This window comes from Chiloscyllium plagiosum, unplaced genomic scaffold, assembly GCF_037043375.1.
Source record: "Chiloscyllium plagiosum isolate Xiang-an unplaced genomic scaffold, Cpla_swu_hap1 HiC_scaffold_8, whole genome shotgun sequence".
NCBI lineage: Eukaryota > Metazoa > Chordata > Chondrichthyes > Orectolobiformes > Hemiscylliidae > Chiloscyllium > Chiloscyllium plagiosum.
This window is the reverse complement of record NW_028270146.1, coordinates 13176112-13198684: the sequence shown is the minus strand read 5'-3', so window position 1 is coordinate 13198684 and position 22573 is coordinate 13176112. Positions and strand designations below refer to the sequence as shown.

General features: G+C 43.9%; 1 protein-coding gene across 2 annotated transcripts in view; it reads right to left on the bottom strand.

The window, feature by feature from the left end:
- Positions 1 to 22573, bottom strand: part of ttc7b (tetratricopeptide repeat domain 7B) — a 371811-nt gene that overhangs the window by 52267 nt on the left and 296971 nt on the right. For both annotated transcript variants that reach the window (XM_043696948.2, XM_043696949.2), the window contains one exon: positions 21846 to 22048. In XM_043696948.2, the coding sequence (XP_043552883.2) occupies positions 21846 to 22048 (203 nt within the window). The remainder of the gene's footprint in view (positions 1 to 21845; positions 22049 to 22573) is intronic.

The following is a 22573-nucleotide window of genomic DNA, read 5'->3' as shown; positions in this document are numbered from 1 at the left end:
AGATCAAGGGGGCACATTGTGTTAGAGATATTGGGGGCTTAGGGAATTTTAACTCAAGTGAAGGAGGTTACTTTAGATTAGATGCTATGTTTTGGCCATGGGTCAGCTCTGTTTAATTAATTATACTGGCAAAAATGAGACACTTTTCAGAAATTGATTAAACACCCTCTTTATTTGCAGAACATGGTGAATACCTTGTTGCAGCTGTCGACTCAACCAGTGAATTAAAAATAGGGAAGCATTCTGTTCATTTAGCCCATTTTGTTTCATAATCTCCTTTCATTTTGTTCTATTTGTTCTATTCGAACATGTCTTTACTGTTAATTTCTCCCGTTCTGCTCTTCAGATCTACACCCTGCCAATGTGTTCAGATGGATATTAAAGACCCCACAAAAGTATTTGGTCTGGAACAGGGAATTTTCCCAGCACCTTGTCCTGTCCTGCAACTCTTTCCCCAACCAACACTTGATACAGATAATCTAGGAGATTAAGGGGACAGATGCAATCTGTCTTTCAGACATGTGCTTGTCTCCCATCTGTGTGTGGAGAAGCACAGCACGAACAGGGAACTGGTTAGTAGACTAGGCTACAATGCTGGAGAATCTCAGCAGGTCTGGCAGCATCTATGGAGAGAGAAACACAATCAATGTTTTGAATCCAATATGGCTTTTCTTCAGAAATGGCTTGAATTCACATATCTTTAATCCATGATGCGAGATGTGGAAGAGTCTAAGTATCTGATTTTACTCTCTTCTTATTTCATCAAATTTTCTTATCCACTCTCAAAGAAAAGTATCCAGTACAGGTGGTCTTTCAGACTGCTGGGTTGAAAGCTACCCAGCTAGTCCCAATCCCCAATCTTTTCCATTGTCCTACGTTTTTCCTTTTCAAGTATTAATGGAATTTCCTTTCAAAAGTTTTAATGAAAATGCTTCCACCATTTTTAAAGCAATGGACTCTAGATCCAAACAATTCGCTGCACAAAATTTTCTTCACATGTTCCTCCCTTTTCAGAAAATTTGTGAATTTGTGCTTTTAAAATTGAGGAAGGTTACTTTTACAAAATGAATAAAGTGAGCAATAAACACTCCTGTTTGGCTGGGATGAGAGCAAAACCTCTAATTATTCAACCCTAGAAGCATAGCTCCTAAAAGACAATATCTAATTTGGTAATGATCACACTCTGGGACATAGCTTGTAACATTTTATTCCATTAAACTCCCTCTGGCTGCAGATTCCATCACCCCGATTTCCACTGAGACATCCCAGAATCCACCGATAATCCCTCAGCACTTTCTGCCAGATGAAAGCTTCCATTCACTCAATCTTTCACTCCCTCACCAGAGCTGCCTCTTTATGCCTGTTAGTTTAAAAAAAAAGGGCTTCTCTCTTGCAAGTCTTCGCTGAATTCACTTGGCACCTGAGATGTTCAAATGTGAATTCAAATCCTAAATGGGTGCGAATGAGATTCCTGGATAGTATGTTGCCTCCTGGGTGGCAGGATCAGGGATGTCTTGGATTGAGTCAACAGGATTCTTAAAGAGGGAGGGTGAGCAGCCAGGAGTCACGGTACACATCGGTACAAATGACATAGCTGGGAAAAGGGATAAGGACCTGAAAAGTGAATATAGGGAGTTAGGTTGGAAGTAAAAGGTAGGATGAGCAGGGTAGTAATCTCAGGGTTGCTACCAGCGCCACGGGCTAGTGAGGCTAGGAACAGAGAGCGAATGCAGCTGAACACGTGGCTGCAGAGCTGACTTGGATATCATAGGGGCAGGAATGGTTGTTGGATGTTCCAGGGTTTAAATGTTTCAAAAGGAATAGAAACTGAAATCATCGAGGAGGGTTTGTTTAGAGTCAGTGTGGGTGGAAGTCAGAAACAGGAAAGGAGCAGTCACTTTATTGGGAGTTTTCTTGGGAGGTTACTTAGTAGAGGTGTACAAGATGATGAGAGGCATAAATAGAGTGGACTTTTTCCCAGGACAAGGGGGCATAATTTTAAGGTGACTGGAGGAAGGTTTAGGGGAGATGTTCTTCACAAAGAGAGTGGTGGGTGTGTGGAATGCACTGCCAGCAGTGGTCGTAGAGTCAGATACATTAGGGACATTTAAGTGACTTTTGGATAGGCACATGGATGAACCACACCGCCCTATGGCCCAAAATTTCAACTCCCCCTCCCACTCTGCCAAGGACATGGAAGTTCTGGACCTCCTTCACCGCCGCTCCCTCACCACCCGACACCTGGAGGAAGAACCTGGACTGAAGCCTCCTCTTCAGTCTCGGAACACTTCAACCCCAGGACATCAATGTGGACTTCACCAGTTTCCTCATTTCACTTTCCCCCACCTCACCCTAGTTCCCAACTTCCAGCTCAGCACTGTCCCCATGACTTGTCCCACCTGCCTATCTTCTTTTCCACCTATCCACTCCACCCTCCTCTCTGACCTATCACCTCATCCCATCCCCATACACCCATTGTACTCTTTGCTACCCTCCCCCACCCTCCTCCCTGACCTATCACCTTCATCCCCACCCCCACTCACCTATTGTACTCTATGCTACTTTCTCCCCACCCCCACCCTCCTCTCATTTATCTCTCCACCCTTCAGGAACTCTGCCTGTATTCCTGATGAAGGGCTTTTGCCCGAAATGTCAATTTTCCTGCTCCTCGGATGCTGCCTGAACTGCTGCGCTTTTCCAGCACCACGCTAATCCAGAATCTGGTTTCCAGCATCTGCAGTCATTGTTTTTACCACATGGATGATAGTAAAATAAAGGGTATGTAGGTTAGTTTGATCTTAGAGTAGGATAAAAGGTTGGCACAACATCGAGGGCTGAAGGGCCTGTACTGTGCTCTACTGTTCGATGTTCAATCAATCTGCTACTGCATTGCTCACCCTTATCTTTCCTGCCTCTGGATGATTATTCTAATGCTCAATCTGGTTGGCCCACAATTATGTTCCTTACAGCTAGCTATTTTGTCCCTAGCTGGATGCATTGGGGCCAATTTTTGCCTAACCTGCTTGGCAGGAAATGAAGTGAAGTGGGTGCATTATTGCTTTTACATTCCATCTGATTTACACTCAAAGTTAGCAAAGACTAATATTGCATGGGGAGTAAAATTGACATTGCATTCAATGCCGTGGATTTCCTCGCCAGACCTACTGGGTCTGATTCAGATCTCAAGTTGCAGTGCTACCTTCATACCATGTATTTGTGAACTTTAAATACACCACAACGTTTTGATTTGGCAATGTGAACATATTCCTTGCGTGAAACTCGGAGGGTTCAAGATGAAACATAGCAAACAAAACCAGACAAACCAAGTGGACAAAGATCATTGTAGGAGAGGTGAGCATCACACGCCTTGTACGCAATTAGACAACAGCATGGACGAGAACTAGGACCCATGTAATGTGCTTGCAGGCATGCATGTATACTGTCTAATAAGAGATCCAGAACAAAAAGAAAGCATTAAACCATTTTAAAGACTTGCCTGCGTATGCCGCTTGCAAATGAAAGACTGGGGATGCTGAACAAGCGGCAGGTGTCAAGCACCCTGCTGTTTTCATTACTACACAAGCTTCCAGCTCATGCTAAGGCATAAAGTATTTACACCAAATTACAAAATGAAAGCCCTGAAGGCATGATTGCCTTTCTATTGTGAAGTAGATATGTGTCAATGCACATAATTCATTAAACTATTTGCTATTGATGAAAAAAACCAAAAGTTGCAGTAGGAATCAATAGGGTTGCTTCTGAGACTGGTTTTCAGGAATCCTCCCTTGACCTTAATTCAATTTTGCATTCAGGACACATCTTACCTCTTAATATTTGTCTCTTGACCGTGCACAGTTCTAGTCTCCATATTATGAAAGGATGCGGTTGAAGATGTGACAAAGAGTCAAAAGGATAATACTTGAAATGAAAACTTGAAACTGCTCCAAGGCTGAATAGCTGGGGCGGAAGTCTGATGCACCACCTGATAAGAGTTCTTTCCAATTATGAAACATTTGACAGTGTAGACATTGAGGTGTCCACAACCAGGGATCATAAAGGAAATTTCAGTGAATTTTTTTCACAGAATTATTATGGTGTAGGAGACGACCATTCGGCCCACAGTAACCACAAAGGCTCTCTGAGCATTTTGACTTTGTGACAATCTGCTGCCTTTTCACCATGCACCTTGGTCCTGGAAAAACGCTGTCTTGTTTTTTACTGTATCAGTTGTATATGGCAGAAACGATAAACAAAATCTACACTGTTTAAATACAAGCAATCATTTAATGTCCTTTTGCATGTCTCAACTGAATACGCCTTCACTACACGATCTGGCAGTGCATTCCAAACTCTAACAACTTGGCATGTGAAAAAGATGTTTCTCACCTCACATTTTCTTCTTTTGCAAAGCACTTTCAAACTGTGTTGACTGGTTCTCGATCCATTTACAAGTGGGAACAGTCTCTTCCTATGTACTCGGTTCAGATTCCCCATGGTTTTGAAAATTTCTATTGCTTCTCCTTTTAGCAGGAGGAGAATCTCACCAATCTATCCTTATAGGTTAAGTCTCATCTCTGGAACCATTCTTTATAAGTCTCTGCTTGGATGCCTACACATCCTTCTGATAGCGTGGTGCCCATCATTGTAGCTCAAATCTAATCAGTATCCTATAAAGGTTCAGCATAACCTCCCTGGTCTTGCACTCTACATGACTCTATCTGTCCCACTGCTTTTAATTGATTATGCATGGGTGCACCCCGGTCTCTGCTTTTACACATTCTTTAGAATTGTATCCTTCATTTATACTAACCATGTTCTTTGTACCAAATTGCATATTGCACCTTTTCATCTCCACAAGGGTGAGCATGCAACATGGAATAGTTAAGTTGGATGGCATAGAGGCATTTAAGGAGAAGCTAGATAAGCAAGACCAAAGATACGCTGAAAGGGTGTGTAGGAAGAGGCTAATGTGCAGCAGAAAGACATGCACTGACTCATTGGGTGGAACGGTCTGTGTTTGTCTTGTATATTCTATTCAAGTTCATCTTTTGGATCTTCAAAAAGGCATGTTTATGTACAGAGATATATGTTGCATGACAATGCAGAGCTAAATGAAAATCTCTTTACAATGGGAAATTTCATGTTATCACACTTTTTTCCCCATGTGTTTTGCAGGAGCCATCAATCATCTTATAATGGATTTCGGTGCTGGAGACATTTTATATAAACAGGATGATGGCAATTTGTAAGACCAGAACTGGAGGCATAACTGGTTTCAACAGAGAAAGTGATAAGTTTTATTTATATAACACCTTTATGTTTTTTCTTATTTTCTCTTGGGACAAGGGCATCACTGGCTGGGCATGCATTTATTGCCCAGCCCGACCTGCCCTTGAGAAGGTGGTGGCAAACTGTCTTCTTGAACCAATGTAATCCATTGGTGTAGGTACTCCACAATGTTATTCCGGAGCAAGTTCCAGGATTATGAGCCAATCAACAGGCCTATATGCTACAAAACAGAAAGCAAGCAAGACAGCAACACTGGAATCTCAGCCCTCTTCAGCTGGTCTCTAATGAGCACTCTGTGGATTGTCACCTTGTCATGGTGGAGAAGCTGTTGTGGTCTTGAGACCTCGTGAGTGTTGCCATCTGGAGCTATGCTCCTGGTAGGGTCACCTATGGTGGTAAGGTCGAGGGTGAGATCCCTGACAAAGTACAATCCAAGCAAAACTTCAAAAGTGGAAAGGCAGATGAAGTTACTTCGAGCTCAAAGGCTGTAAAGGCAGATGAAGGCTGCAACAAATCCATCTGCTCTAATCGTTGTGGTCCCCATGCCATTGGAATCAGTTGGTTGACTTGTGAAGTATTGTGTGCTTCTTGGACTGCAACATCAAGTACACACGAAACAAATACACGCACAGGCATTTATACTCTTTAGGCTACTTCTTCAAGTCTTTCAGCAATTAGGGGAGGGTGACAGGAGTAGGCAATCTGGTGGCTGGAAGCTCCTGGTTAAGAACCGGCATGAAAGCAGTGAATACTTGATTCAGTTGCTCAACTTTTGGACAGAAGCAGGCAAGTTGTTTGGTAGCAGTGCTCATGTCTGAGCAGCCTTATTTAGGATCCACTCTGCACACCCTAAACTGGGAGGGGGCTAGAAAAGGTGGCCTAAAAATAGTCTGCTTCACCCATCCTGTCTGGAAAGCCACGTCCAGAGGGATCACCATTATGCGGTTGAAAAACATCAAGAAGTGAAACCATGAAATTTGGAACCTGCAATATATGAACTCTGACGGATAACCCAAACACAGACTGCCTTTGTTGTCCGGGAATCCCAAAAATTCAACTTTGACACTGTTGCTCTGATTGAGACGTGCAGAGCTGGAGAAGGGCAACTAAAGGAAGAGCAAGGTCAATACACCTTTTTTCTGGAAAGGATTTGATCCTGAACAACCCAAGGATCCACAGAGTAGGTTTTGCCATCTGAAACAGCCTACATTAGAACCTGACAGAATAACCACTGGGAATCAATGAATGTTTCATGGCTCTGTAAAGGAGAACTTCTACACCCAACTTAATGACATCCTTTCCTCTGTTTCCCAACAACAAGATCATTCTGTTGGGTGACTTCAATACCTGAGTTGGGAAAGATCATAGAGTCTGGATTGGAAAGGAAGGAAGGAGTTGGCAAGGTCAACGCCACTGGAACACTCCTCCTCACCAAGTGTGCTGAACATAATCTGGTAATTACAAATACACTATTTCACCAGAAAAACAGGCATAAAGTCTCCTGGCAGCATCAATCCTCCAACACTGGCATCTCATCAACTACATCATCGCATGATCTCAGGACCAACAAAACGTACTAATAACAAGAGCTGTTACTGGTGCCAAAGAGTGCTGGGCAGACCATCCACTCATCTCATCCAACATGAGAATGAAGATTCGGCCCAAAGGGGAACACCAAAATCAGAACACTATCAAGAAATTCAGTGTTAACATCCTCCAAGACATCCACTATGTACAGAAGTTTCAACAAAATCTTCAAGGACAACTGCCTCAATAAATTCCACCATCTGTAGCAGAATACTGGAATCAATTGAAGAACGCTACCATCATCTCCTGCAAAGAAACAACTGGTTCAAGATGAAAAAACATCAGGATTGATTCGATGATAATGACAAACTACTCCAACAACTTATCGACGAAAACAGGAAAGCTTTCATCACCTGACAAAACGACCAACAATTGGCTACCAAAAGGAAACACTATCAGGAATGTAAGGCTGCAGTCCAAAAGAGCACCTGAAACCTGAAAAATCAATGGTAGAGGAAGAAAGCTCAGGAAATCCAACAACTAGTGGACATCAATAACACTCGAGGCTTCTTCAACGTAACTAAAGCTAGTTTTGGCCGATCCACTCACAGTCAAGCCCCTCTCGAAGGCAAAGATGGTACAACCATCCTGAAGAGCAACGTTGACATCAATTGGAGGGAGTACTTTGAAGATCTTCTAAATCAAACTGTCCCATTTGACAGGAATGTGATCAACAACATTCCATATCAACCCGATGACAACTCCCGAGACAAAGTACTAACATTTGAATTAGTCAAGGAAGTCATCAAAACCTTGAAAAACAACAAGGTCGCTGGACTCGATGGCACACCAACCGAGGTCTACAAATTTGGAGGTAACCTGCTTCATTCCTAATTGTATCAACTTCTCATTAAGATCTGGATAAATGAAGATGTACCAGCAGACTTTAGAGACTCAGCAATTGCTACCATCTACAAAAGGAAAAGGCGACCGATCTGAATGCAGAAACAATCGTGGAATTTCCCGGTTAGCACCAGCAGGAAAGATCCTCACCCACGTCATGAACAACCGACTCGAGCCTTTAGCCGAGAAGATCCTTCCGGAGACACAAGTTTTAGATCACCACGTGAAACAATCGACATGATCTTCACTTTGCGACAGCTACAAGAAAAATGTCGTGAACAACTTCAACCTTTGTAAATGGCATTCTTTAACCTCACCAAAGCCTTTGACTCGGTATCAAGGGAACTCCTATGGGATGTCCTATCTACCTATGGAAGCCCTGAAAAGTACATTCGAATCCTGAGACTCCTCCACGATGGCAGGCTTGCCACAGTTATGGTCAGCAACAGTAACTGTGAGCCTTTTCAAGTCAGATCCGGAGTAAAACAGGGATGATGATTGCCCCAACCTTGTTGACCATCTTTACTGGGACAATCATCCACATTGTCAAGGATGACCTACCCCCAGGAATTGAAATTGTCCACAGAACAGATGACAGAGTTTTCAATCTTGCCCATCATAAGTCCAAAAACAAGATATCTGTGAGTTCCCTCATTGAGTTCCAATATGCAGATGACTACAGATGTCAGAAAACCACCTGCAACAGATTCTGATTGCCTTCAACCATGCATACACGAAACTTGGACTTAGCATCAATTCCAGGAAGACTCAGATCATCTATCAACCGTCAACAATTGGGACAAATGGGATAGAACCATCAATTCAGCTTGCCGAAACAACTCTGGAAAAGGTGGACCACTTTCTGTATCTAGGACGTCACCTGTCCTTCAATGTTGACCTTAATGATGAGAGCTGAAAATGTGTTGCTGGAAATGCGCAGCAGGTCAGGCAGCATCCAAGGAGCAGGAGAATCGATGTTTCGGGCATGAGCCCTTCTTCAGGAATGAGGAAAGTGTGTCAAGCAGGCTAAGATAAAAGGTAGGGAGGAGGGACTTGGGGGAGGGGCGTTGGAAATGCGATAGGTGGAAGGAGGTTAAGATGAGGGTGAGAAGGTCGTGCATCAGACTTCTGCCCCAATTATTCGGCCTTGGAGCAGTTTCAAGTTTTCATTTCAATTATTATCATTTTGGCTCTTTGTCACACCTTCAACAGCATCCTTTCATTATAGGTAAAAACAATGACTGCAGATGCTGGAAACCAGATTCTGGATTAGTGGTGCTGGAAGAGCACAGCAGTTCAGGCAGCATCCAAGAAGTAACAAAATCGACGTTTCGGGCAAATGCCCTTCATCAGGAATAAAGGCAGAGAGCCTGAAGCGTGGAGAGATAAGCTAGAAAGGGTGGGGGTGGGGAGAAAGTAGCATAGAGTACAATGGGTGAGTGGGGGAGGGGATGAAGGTGATAGGTCAGGGAGGAGGGTGGAGTGGATAGATGGAAAAGAAGATAGGCAGGTAGGACAAGTCATGGGGACAGTGCTGAGCTGGAACTAGGGTGAGGTGGGGGAAGGGGAAATGAGGAAACTGTTGAAGTCCACATTGATGCCTTGTTCTTCCTCCAGGCGTCTGGTGGTGAGAGAGTGGCTGAAAAGGAGGCCCAGGACCTCCATGTCCTTGGCAGAGTGGGAGGGGGAGTTGAAATGTTGGGCCACAGGGCGGTGTGGTTGATTGGTGCGGGTGTCTCAGAGATGTTCCCTAAAGCGCTCTGCTAGGAGGCGCCCAGTCTCCCCAATGTAGAGGAGACCGCATCAGGAGCAACGGATACAATAAATGATATTGGTGGATGTGCAGGTAAAACTTTGATGGATGTGGAAGGCTCCTTTAGGGTCTTGGATGGAGGTGAGGGAGGAGGTGTGGGCACAGGTTTTGCAGTTCCTGCGGTGGCAGGGGAAGGTGCCAAGATGGGAGGGTGGGTTGTAGGGGGGCGTGGACCTGACCAGGTAGTCACGGAGGGAACGGTCTTTGCGGAAGGCGGAAAGGGGTGGGGAGGGAAATATATCCCTGGTGCTGGGGTGTTTTTGAAGGTGGCGGAAATGTCGGCGGATGACTTGGTTTATGCGAAGGTTGGTAGGGTGGAAGGTGAGCACCAGGGGCGTTCTGTCCTTGCTACGGTTGGAGGAGTGGGGTCTGAGGGCGGAAGTGCAGGATGTGGATGAGATGCGTTGGAGGGCACCTTTAACCTCGTGGGAAGGGAAATTGCGGTCTCTAAAGAAGGAGGCCATCTGGTGTGTTCTGTGGTGGAACTGGTCTTCCTGGGAGCAGATACGGAGGAATTGGGAATATGGGATGGCATTTTTGCAAGAGGTAGGGTGGGAAGAGGTGTAATCCAGGTAGCTGTGGGAGTCGGTGGGTTTGTAAAAATGTCAGTGTCGCGTCGGTCGTCATTAATGGAGATGGAGGGGTCCAGGAAGGGGAGGGAGGTGTCAGAGATGGTCCAGGTAAATTTAAAGTCAGGATGGAATGTGTTGGTGAAGTTGATGAATTGCTCAACCTCCTCGCAGGAGCATGAGTTGGCGATGGGGGTAATGGGGGGTGGGGATCTGGTGTGGATGTGGAGCTGGTTGTGGGGGCGGAGCCAGTAACTGGAGTGGGTGTGATGGTGGGGGGAATGGGGGTGGAGTCATGAGCAGGGGTGGTGCTCCCCTCAGGGTTCTGGGGGCCGGGAATGGTGACAGTGGGATATGTGCGGGGGGCGTGTCAGCAGAATGCAGGTGAGTGGCGTTGGTGGGGGCGGATGTGGTGGCAGACACAGCAGAAAGAAAGCTGCTCAAGGAGACATTGCGCAACAGCGGAGGATGGTTTCGATCCATCAACCTCTGGGCTATGAGCCTAGCACACTACCGCTACGCCAAGGACACCTCTTCCTACTGCCCCCTCGACCATGACCCCACCCTCCATCACCAAACCGTCATCTCCCAGACCATACAGAACCTCATCACCTCAGGAGATCTCCCACCCACAGCTTCCAACCTCATAGTCTGGGAACCCCGCACTGCCCGGTTCTACCTCCTTCCCAATATCCACAAGCCTGACCACCCTGGCCGACCAATTGTCTCAGCATGCTCCTGCCCCACTGAACTCATCTCTACCTACCTCGACACTGTCCATTCCCCCCTAACTCCCCACATACGTTCGAGATACCACCCACGCCCTCCACCTCCTCCAAGACCTCCGTTTCCCCGACCCCCAACGCCTCATCTTCACCATGGATATCCAATCCCTCTAAACTTCCATCTGCCATGACCAGGGTCTCCAAGCCCTCCGTTTTTTCCTCTCCTGACGTCCCCAACAGTACCCTTTCACCAACACACTCATTCGTTTGGCCGAACTGGTCCTCACCCTTAATTTCTCCTACGAATCCTCCCACTTCCTCCAGACCAAAGAGGTAGCCATGGGCACACGATGGGCCCCAGCTATGCCTATCTCTTTGTTGACTACGTAGAACAGTCGATCTTCCGTAATTACACCGGCACCACTCCCCACCTCTTCCTCCGCTACATTGATGACTGCATTGGCGCCACCTCATGCTCCCGCAAGGAGATTGAGCAATTCACCAACACATTCCACCCTGACCTTAAATTTATCTGGACCATGTCTTACACCTCCCTCCCCTTCCTGGACCTCTCCATCTCCATTAATGACGACCGACTTGACACTGACATTTTTTACAAACCCACCGACTCCCACAGCTACTTGGATTACACCTCTTCCCACCCTACCTCCTGCAAAAATGCCATCCCATATTCCTAATTCCTCCGCCGTACCTGCTCCCAGAAGGACCAGTTCCACCACAGAACACACCAGATGGCCTCCTCCTTTAGAGACCGCAATTTCCCTTCCCACGTGGTTAAAGATTCCCTCCAACGCATCTCATCCACATCCTGCACCTCTGCCCTCAGACCCCACCCCTCCAACCGTAACAAGGACAGAATGCACCTGGTGCTCAACTTCCACCCTACCAACCTTCACATAAACCAAATCATCCACCGACATTTCCGCCACCTCCAAAAAGACCCCACCACCAGGGATATATTTCCCTCCCCATCCCTTTCCGCCTTCCGCAAAGACCGTTCCCTCCGTGACTACCTGGTCAGGTCCACCCCCCCCCCCCCCCACAACCTACCCTCCCATCTTGGCACCTTCCCCTGCCACCGCAGGAATTGCAAAACCTGCGCCCACACCTCCTCCCTCACCTCCATCCAAGGCCCTAAAGCAGCCTTCTACATCCATCAAAGTTTTACCTGCACATCCACCAATATCATTTATTGTATCCGTTGCTCCCGATGCAGTCTCCTCTACATTGGGGAGACTGGGCGCCTCCTAGCAGAGCGCTTTAGGGAACATCTCCGGGACACCCGAACCAATCAACCACACCGCCCTGTGGCCCAACATTTCAACTCCCCCTCCCACTCTGCCGAGGACATGGAGGTCCTGGGCCTCCTTTTCCGCCGCTCCCTCACCACCAGATGCCTGGAGGAAGAACGCCTCATCTTCTGCCTCGGAACACTTCAACCCCAGGGCATCAATGTGGACTTCAACAGTTTCCTCATTTGCCCTTCCCCCACCTCACCCTAGTTCCAAACTTCCAGCTCAGCAATGTCCTCATGACTTGTCCTACCTGCCTATCTTCTTTTCCACCTATCCACTCCACCCTCCCCCCGCCCCCGACCTATCACCTTCATCCCCTCCCCCACTCACCTATTGTACTCCATGCTACTTTCTCCCCACCCCCACACTCCTCTAGCTTATGTCTCCACCCTTCAGGCTCTCTGCCTTTATTCCTGATGAAGGGCTTTTGCCCAAAACGCCGACTTTGCTGCTCCTCGGATGCTGCCTGAACTGCTGTGCCCTTCCAGCACCACTAATCCAAAATCCTTTCATAATATGGAGACCAGAACTGTGCATGGTCAAGAGACAAATATTGAGAGGTAAGATGTGTCCTGAGTGCAAAATTCATCAGAGCAACCACAGAAATAGTAGAGATCTGCAGTTCAGTAGTGAGTTTGGATACCACACTTCATTCCATTTTGACCTATGCATCCTTGGGCCTTCCAAATTGTAGAGCCCCTTTCCCCATGTTATGTGACAACCTGCCCATTCTCCCGGTCTCCTCTCAGTCTTCCTTTCCTCCTATGACCTGCAAGTCTTAAAACCTCAAATTTAAATTCCCACAACTACTATGTCTCGGTATACCTTATCTTCTCTCCTATTCTTTTCAACCTTTTTGGTGCTCTGCACTCTGGTCTTCTGGATTTCCCCAATTTAAAAAAAGGACAGCGGGACTGCTATTCAGCCCAATTCCAAATATGTCATTCAAGCCAAGTTACATCTGTATTATGAGCTTTATCCAGAAAAAGCACAAATCTACACTGAGATCTCTTCTCCACTAACCATCATCTCCGTCACTTGTGTATCCCTGACTTGCAGCTCTCCACCACTGTTCTCCAGGTCTCCAGTTTCCAAGGCTCTAAGCTTCACAATTCCCTCCCTAACTTTTCCAATTCCCTACCTAACTTCTCCACCATTCTACCTCACTTCCTTCCTTTAAGAATGTGCTTAAACATTCCTCTTTCTCCCAGCTTTCAGTTACCTATCCCAATATCTCCTTGTGGCTTTGGGGTCTCTTTCTTTGATAATGCTCTTGTGAATATGGGCTGGTTTACTATATTAAAGGCACAATATAAATGCAAGTGATTGTTATGCTTTCTAACCTCTGTTTGAAATGCAGTGCAATTAAAATGTTGCCGATGACTTAACTATATAGGTATAGTTCATCTACAAACACCTTGCTTTAATTTTAATAAGTTCAAAATACTTCCCTCTATTAGCTAGTGTACTCATTTGCTCCAGTTATAATCTGTGTTAAGTTTCATTTTAGTGATCTTTCACTTGCTTCAGGTATACTTACCCATCATAGTACACTGAAATTCAATCCCTCATTCCTTAAAACTTCAGAGAGCCTGTGTAACCATCCCTTCTCCCTCTTGCTCAGTGCAGGGTTTCAGACTAATCCACAATCTTCCTAATAGTGGAAGCAACGAAATGGTCAATGAGGAATATTCTCATTTGTAGTGTCATTAATGAGTTATTAAATTGTCCAGGACAAAATCACACACTGAATCTGGAGAGACCGACAAGTAAGTGCTCATTTCTTATATATGCTTCAGGCAAAAATGGTAGCTGATAACAAAATTTAATTTCTCTAGAAGGGGCCTGGTACTGAATGGAAAAATATCCACAAGAGAGTGGATAAAAATGCTGATTAAATTGCATTCAGCTCTGAGCTGAACAAAACTCAGAAATCATTATGGAGTTTCCTTAAAGCAAGCACCAATTTCCCTGCCCCACAGGCTCAATGTGTCTGACGTTCTTACATTCATCACTTACATTGCTTTTCTACAAAAGGCAAGTCAACTCTTCGACAGAGTTTCAAATCAAAGAAATGGGACTTTTTTTTTCCTCAGATAAAGACTAAGCGTGCTCAATAACCACATGAAAGTTGATTGATTCAGCCCTGCTTTCTGAATGAACAGAAATTTCCAGATGTTGGCTTTTTTCTCAAAAACCATATCTGGGAACACTACAACATGGGTATGTTTACAGGATACTGATTCACTGTAAACTCACGGAGGTTGGGAGGATCAAACGGTGGCAATGTGTGGTGGTTACAAGACATCAGATTTAATAACTGTGTAACTAGGTTAAAAAATCTTACAGGGACTTAAAAGGCAGATGTTGGCAGTACCAAATTCCTAGCTGACAGACAAGAGAGAACACATTAACTTATATTGTCATCCCAGAAGCATTGATAAATCAGGAAATGGAATACAACAAGAAATGGATTAAATCAAGAAAATCAGTTATCAGAGAAGTGGTATTTAGTAAACTCTTGAAATTGTAGATTAATAAGATTAACGAGGGTGGCACGGTGACCCAGTGGTTAGTACTGCTGCCTAACAGCACCAGGGACCCGGTTTCAATTCTCTTCTTGGGTGAGTGTGGAGTCTGCGTGGAGTTTGCACATTCTCTCCGTGTCTGTGTGGGTTTCCTCTGGATGCTCCTGTTTCCTCCCACAATCCAAAGATGTGCAGGTTAGGTGCATTGGCCATGCTAAATTGCCCATAATGTTAGGTGCATCAGTCAGGGGTAAATATAGGGTAGGGGAATGGGTCTGGGTGGGCTACTCTTTGGAGGGTTGGTGTGAACTTGTTGGACCAAATGGCCTGTTTCCATACTGTAGGGAATCTAATCTAAACAAAAGTGCCCAGGTTCTGATGGACTTCATTCCAGGGTCGTAAAAGAAATGTCTTGTGAGTTAGTTGATACTATGATGTAATTTTTCAAAATCCCCTTGATTTAGTGAAGGTCCATTAGATCGGAAGATAGCCAAGTGCAAATTCTTCATTCAAAAAGGAAGACAGAAAGCAGAGTTCAAGGGCTAATTAGCTTAATATCTGTTGTAAGGAAAATAAGTTCAAGATAATCAGGAAGAACATGCTTTTGCGAAACAGAAATCATGTTTATGACAGAAATACTGGAATTCTCGGAGCAGGTAACATGTGCTGTGATGTACTGTATGTAGATTTCCAGGAAAAAATTGATAAAATGCCAGTAAAGGTTATTACAGAAAACAAAAGCTCATTGCGTGAGGTTTAGTATGGAGAAAGGATTGGCTGGTTAACAGGAAGCAGAGGGTAGGCGTAACTGTCAGTATTTGTCTTGAGCGGTATACCACAATTTTGTTTCTGGGATCTCAACTGTTTTCAATTTATATAAATGACTTGAAGGGATTCGAGGTATGGTAGCTAAAATTTGCACATGGACGCAGCTAGTTATGAAAGGAAGTTGTGAAGAGGACATCTGCAGTAGGATATAGATGGGTTAAGTGAGTGTGCAAAGATCTGTCAAATGGAGTATAATATGGTAACGGGTGAACTTGCCCACGTTGGCAGGATGGTGAGAGATTGAGAAACTCTGAGATGTAGAGAGATCTGTGTGTTCCAGTGTACAAATCACGAAGATTAGCTATGCAGGTATAACAAGCAATTAGGAAAGCTAATAGAAAGCTATCGAGTGCAGAGCTGAATACAAAAGTAGTGAGGTTATGCTTCAGATATGCAAGGCACTAGTGAAACAACATCTAGAGTACTGTTCACAATACTGGTCACAGTGATTGTACTGTACTTTTAAGACAGATTTGTTTCAAGTGACCCGGGTCAAAAACACTCACTCCCTCTCTCTGTCTCACTCATTTCAGCTGCTGTGTAATTCCATCCTTTCCTGCTTTGATTTTAGATTGGCTCAGTCTACCAATTTCTCTCTCGCTCTCTACATCTTTCACTTTACTGAGCAGAAAACACCTCCCCCTAAAATAAAGCAGTAGCTTGTTCTAGGCCCAACAGCCTGCTTGTAGGAGGTGTCTGAGTAGTTATTTGTGTCTGTATTATCAGTTCCGATCCTTCTTCAGCTCGTCAGTGGATTGACTTCACAGTCAAGCACTTGCCAGGGGTGCACCTTCTGCCTGTTTGTGCATTCCCGAAAACTGGATTCCTCTGACCCTGGATCAGGAAGTCTGCTTAACAGCTTCTGTCTGTGACATTTTCACTAACCAGATCCATTGCAAAACAACGTCTCCCCCCATTCCAGCCATAAATATCAGTAATCATGCTCAGTTTTCACACTGACTCTCAAATGAAAGTTACAGGCACAATAAAAAAGGAAAAGGAAACCATGCAAAGGACAGCTAAATATGAAGAAAGCAAAATTAAAGAAATGAGGTATGAACTTGCATTTATACAGCAACTTCATGGAACTTGGATACTGTAAATATGTTTCTCAGTTACTGAATATCTTTTGTAGTGTAGAAATGGTAACACCCAATTAATTCCACAACCAGCCTTGAAATAAATAGCTAAAGAATACTTTAGTCATGTTGACTAACATCCCTTACAAACCCACTGACTCCCGTAGTTTCCTTGACCATACATCCCCACATCATGTTTTCTGTAAAGACTCCAATCCATTCTCGGAGTTTCTCCGTTGCATGTTCTTATGACACCAGTTCCCGACCTCTGAAAGGTCCACATTTTTCCTCAAATGAATATCCCTTGCCATGGTTGACAGGATTCTTAGCCAGATCTGGCCCATATTTCATAGTTCTGCGCTCACCCCTTCTCTTCCCTCCCACAACAACGATAGGATCCCTTGGTCCTCACTCTCTACCCCATCAGTATTCACATCCTGAGGGTCACTAGTCTGCATTTCCACCACCTCCAGAAGACTGCCACCACCAGATACATATTCCTCTCCCCACCCTTAAGTTTCCGCAGAGGCTGTTCCTGCTGGGACACCCTGGTCCACGCCTCTTCCATTCCCAACACTTCCTCACACCCCACAGCATCTTTCCATACAATCACAGAAGGTGCGACTTTTCTTACTCACTATCCAAAACCCCTGACACAACTTCCAAGTGAAGCAGCAATTTACTGGTATTTCACGCAATCTTGTCTAGTCTATTCTATTTGCTGCTCACAGTGTGGTCACCTCTACACTGGGGAGACAAAACACAGACTGGGTGACCACTTCTAGAACACCTATGTTCTGTCTACAAAGATGATCCTGAGGTTTCAGTTGCCTACTGCTTCAATACACCACCTGCTGCAGGGTCCCAGTGAAGCTCAACACAAACTGGAGGAACACCACCTCAGATTCCATTTGGGGAGCTTACAGCATGCAGGACTCAATATCAAGTTTAACAATTTCAAAATGTGAATACCTTCTCTAAGTTCGTTATTGCACACAATACCCCTAGGTCCTGTTTTGTATGGGTTGCTCCCAGCATAGTCAACTGATTGACGTTAACTTTGTTTTTCTCTCCACAAGTGCTGCCAGACCCACCGAGTTTCTCCAGCACTTCCTGTTTTTGTTTCAGATTCCCAGCATCCACAGTTCTTTATTTTATTATTCTGGCAAAGTCACCTCAGCTAGATGGGTAGTTAAGCAGATTTCATGCTGATTGGGTTAGCTTCCAGGAACCTCTGAGCTGTCATCTAACTAAATGCAGCAATTCTATCCTCATGCTAGAACTGCAGACTCAGGAAGTATTGGATTAACGATGGCTCTGGTAGGAGACAAGAGTTGGATTTAATTGAGCCAACAGAAGAGCCTCCCAGCGAGTTCAATCCCAATCGGGGAATTTAAGTCAAACTTCATTATCAGGATTGGGTCTTTACTCCCTTTTTTTCTTCACAGGCACCTTTTACTTACACTTTATTTTCTTCATGTTAAATTGCTTACATTGACATTTTAAAAAAATCTCTAACATCACCCCAACGTATAAGGGGGGGCCTAACAGCAACAGAAGGACATCCTGAAAACACCTCCAGAACAACCATTCAGTGGCCAGGTTCCACGTGATTTCTTCTGCATCATGTATGCCAGATGTTAAGAACAATCAACATGTTAGCTTTGAAGTCAACCAACTAGGTGGTACAGAAGCTGAATTTGCCGGACACAGAGAGACATGTCACTGAAACTCTTCAGCTTGCATTCATCTGGACAAATGCAAGAGAGTGCCAAAATTTCAAATAAACTCTTTTTTTCCCACAACACACTTTCTCCATGGCAATGCCTTGCCCAGCCAGAGTCAACTTGCTGATCAATCGACATCATTTTGCTTGTAGTAAAATTGTTTGAAATTTTACCTTTGTGCATTTGCCCTAATCACTTCAACACAAAAAGCTTCAGCAACATGTCTCTCTGTTAAGTAAGATTTAACCAACTGACTAAGCAGGACTAACTGTTCCAAGGGTGGCCTTTTGATTACCCTTTTAAATAGGAACAGCTGCTACCTAACAAATACCATTAATATTGATCAAGGAGGACACTGCAGATAACGAACTGTGCATTTACAATGACCACATGTTAAAGCCAAGAAAAACAATGATGTGGAGGTGCAGGTGTTGGACTGCGTGAAAAAAAAGTCAGAAGTCATATAACATTAGATTATAGTCCAACAGGTTTATTTGAAATCACAAGCTTTCGGACTGCTGTTCCTTTGGATTTCAAATAAACATGTTAGATGATAACCTGGTGTCTTGTGACTTCTGACAAAAACAAAGTTTGAGGAAACGTTAGCTAAAGGTTCAGGTCCAAGAAGAAATAAAAGTTTAGTGTCTGCTGTTTTTCAGAAAGGCTCTTAGTCAGTTCACAAATCAATCAAGGATTGGCCCATTTTCTTATCCTATAAAACAGGAACAGATCTGACACCTAATAAAACTCACAAGCATACAATTAATATTCTCAATTAGGTCTGTATGGAAACTTGCAACATTACTTGCAGGATTTTAGGGAAAAGGTAGGGTGTGGAAATCATTGGACAGTTCTTTCAAAAAGCCAAACAGGATGATGGGTTAAATAATCTCTTTCTGTGCTCCAGGTTTCTATAAATGTCAAAAAAAGGCTCCTGCGTAGGCGGTAAATGTACCTTTTGCGAGGGTGGGATTGGTGGCCTATAAAATTGAAGAGGCCCACGTTTCTTTCTTTTGACAATCAGCTAAAAGTTATTCTATTTTTAAAAATTCAATCTGAAGAATGGAGTGACACCAGCAAGGCGGTGTGTGTTGCCTGGCCTTGCTGTCTGTAGTTTTTAAAAAATTAAATATAGTGTGGTTTTTGAGGCCATTCCGGCTGGCAACAGGAGTCAAATTTACATCCTGCATTTAAGGAGAATTCAGTGAGTCTGAGGTAGAAAGGAACAGAACGATCTATTGATGTGACAGTAAGAACTAAGGGAGAACATAAACACTGACACAGGCTGAATGACCTGTTTCAATGGTATAACGTCTGTGCAATATTGAGAGACTAGGGTCATAAGTCAGCTGGATCACGTCAATGAACTAATTGGTTTCTTGCTAACACAATGGTTCCATGGCTTCCATGGATTCAGGAAATTAAAAATTACCATTTCACACACTATTGGGACCTGAACTGATCAGCTCATGGCAGCTAGCCCAGTACTACATTGTAAATAGTGCACATTCACAAATATCAGATACAACTTCCAGCTGACTTACCATTTGAGATTTTACAAGCATCAGTAAAACATTTCTGGGAAAAATTATTTACAAAAATGATCAATGATTAAGAAAAACATTGGCAGCTAAGCATGTTACTGATCTAATCCAGGTGTAATGCAGTTTAGAGCAAAACTCAGCTAGGACAGGGAGTAGACTGAATGCCCATAGAAACTGCTGGTAATTCAGGATTCAAGAACATTTATGTCAGGGTTTCTCCATGTGTTAAAGATTGACTCACACTGGGTATTATTTCACAGATCAGGTGCCAATGCTTATGCACTGGCTAAAAAGGTATTGGATGCCAGAATACAGACTGAGGGGTACAACTCTCAAACATACGAGAGCCACCTGGTCAAGTCTGAAGCAGAACATATCAAGGTGCAACAAATCCTGGACACCATTCAGACTTGGGTTTTTCAGGGGTAAATTGCATTTGCAGCAAACAACTGCCAGGCAATGACCACCTGCCACAAAGAAGAACTGAACCACTGCCCACTGACATTGAACATCATTACTTCACACTGAATCCCCAATATCAATCTCTTGAGGGCTACACCAAGAAACTATGGCATCAAGACCAGGTCAGAGGCAAGAAATACTCAGCAAGTAATACTCCCCAAAACCTGTCACCATCAACAAGGCACAAGTGTAATGGAATACTCCCTATTTGCTTGGATGAGTGCAGTTCCAATGACACTTAAGAAGCTTGACGCCATCCAGGACAAAACAGCCCACTTGATGGGCATCACATCTTCAAACATTCACTTTCCTCCACCACCAATGCTCAGTAGCAGCAATGTGTACTAAATGTAAGTTGCAGTGCAGAAATTCTTAAAGATTCTTTAGACAGCACCTTCCAAATCCATGACTGCTTCCACCTAGAAGGATAAGTGCAGCAGATACATGATAACACCACCACCTTTCAGCTCTCCAAGCCATTCACCATCCTGCCTTGGAAATATACTGCCAACCCTCAATGTTGCTGGGGAAAACCACGTAACTCCCTCCCCAATTCCCTCAGGAATAGGGAATCTGGAACAAGGTGACATGACTCTGGAATCCAATTAAGCCAATTCAAACTGTATAAAGAATTTGTTTTCTGGGTGCAAAGAGTTTCAGAATATGAATGTACTATTTCAGCAGATCAGAGATTCAAATGGAAAGATTTCTTACCTAAATTTTCTCACATTTTCCATTTGCCAAAAACAAATCTCACAATTTTCCTCATTATGAAAATGATACTTGCAGTTACAATAGTACCCAATGACAATGAGGAGACTGTCAAATGACAACTCAATTATCAACTACCACACAACCTTATTTATAATCAAAACAGTAGATTAGGTTTAATCTTTGAATCCGTTATAGACAGTTTGTTAGGTCACTTTGATAGCCAGATATGTCGGTGTGGGCCTGGAGTCATATGCAGGCTGCACTGAGTAAGTAAGGCTGGTTTTGATCCAAAGAAAATTCAACACCATTCTTGTTTGACAGCAACTGGACAGGTTTGTCACTTCTGTTGATACCATATTTTATCTCTGGATTCTCAAATAGAAATCATTCCCACAGCGGAGTAATTGAATCAGGCAGGATGTAATTTGGTGTCTTTTTCTTTTGAAACCATAGATTTTGTTGTTAACATGTACATATTGCTATTAAAATTTCTTGTGCACATTTACAATAGTAATTGCCAATGTACACTTGTCACAACGTAATCACATCTGTACATTACTGATCGCTACAGACATAACAATGTTTTCATTATAAAAGTGAATATAAAAGTTTACGATGAAGACATTAACAGGAATGTTAGTGATGCTGCTGATGGCACAACAAAACTGGATGGAAATAACGTTACCAACACTTAAGCTGGAGATACAAAAATACTTTTTAATTGCATGATTATACATTACAACTAGGCAGAGACATTTTGGGTTTTAATTTTCAGGATACGTTATCGGCTTCCAAAAACATCCACAAAAAAATTCACTTACCAGTCTTTGCATTGTCTTGACATGAGTGGGACTGATCGACAAAGCCTCTTCATACCAGCGCTTAGCTTCATCAATATTCCCTCGGAGTTCTGCAACTTGACCACGCATGAACAATACGTTGTGAGATGTGGGGAAAAGGTTAGCTGCCTCCTGGATGCATGCTGTGGCCTCTGTAGGCTTTCCCATTCCAATGTATACTTCAGCTGGAAAGTAAATTAAAATGGAGCTTAGTAACACTGCATATTCCCAATAATTTCCACATCTCTACTGGTAGGATCTGAGTTAAGGAACAGTGCAGATCCAATGCAGCTAGTTCACTCATTCGCCATTCTTCATGGTATGATTCTAGGCAGGGTGAGTAAAAAGAATGAGAGGTGGGTGTTGTCTTTGAAACATACAAGCTTCTGAAGGAGCTTCACAGCAAAGATACTGAGTAATAGTTTCTCCAGGAAACCTAGAACATATGACACAGTTTCAGAAAAGGTAACAATCTTTAAAAACTGAGATGAGAAAAAATGTCTTCAATCAGAAGGCTGTGTATCTTTGGAATATTGTGAAAGCTCACTCAGGGAATCAAGGGATATAAGGACCAGTCAGCAAAGTGGAGGTGAGGCAGATCACCAGCCATGATTGCACCGAATGGTGGAGCATCTTCAAGGGGTTGTATGGTCTTCACATGCCTCTATTTATTACTGAAGCTCTAAAAAGGGCAGTACAGCTGGTCGTGA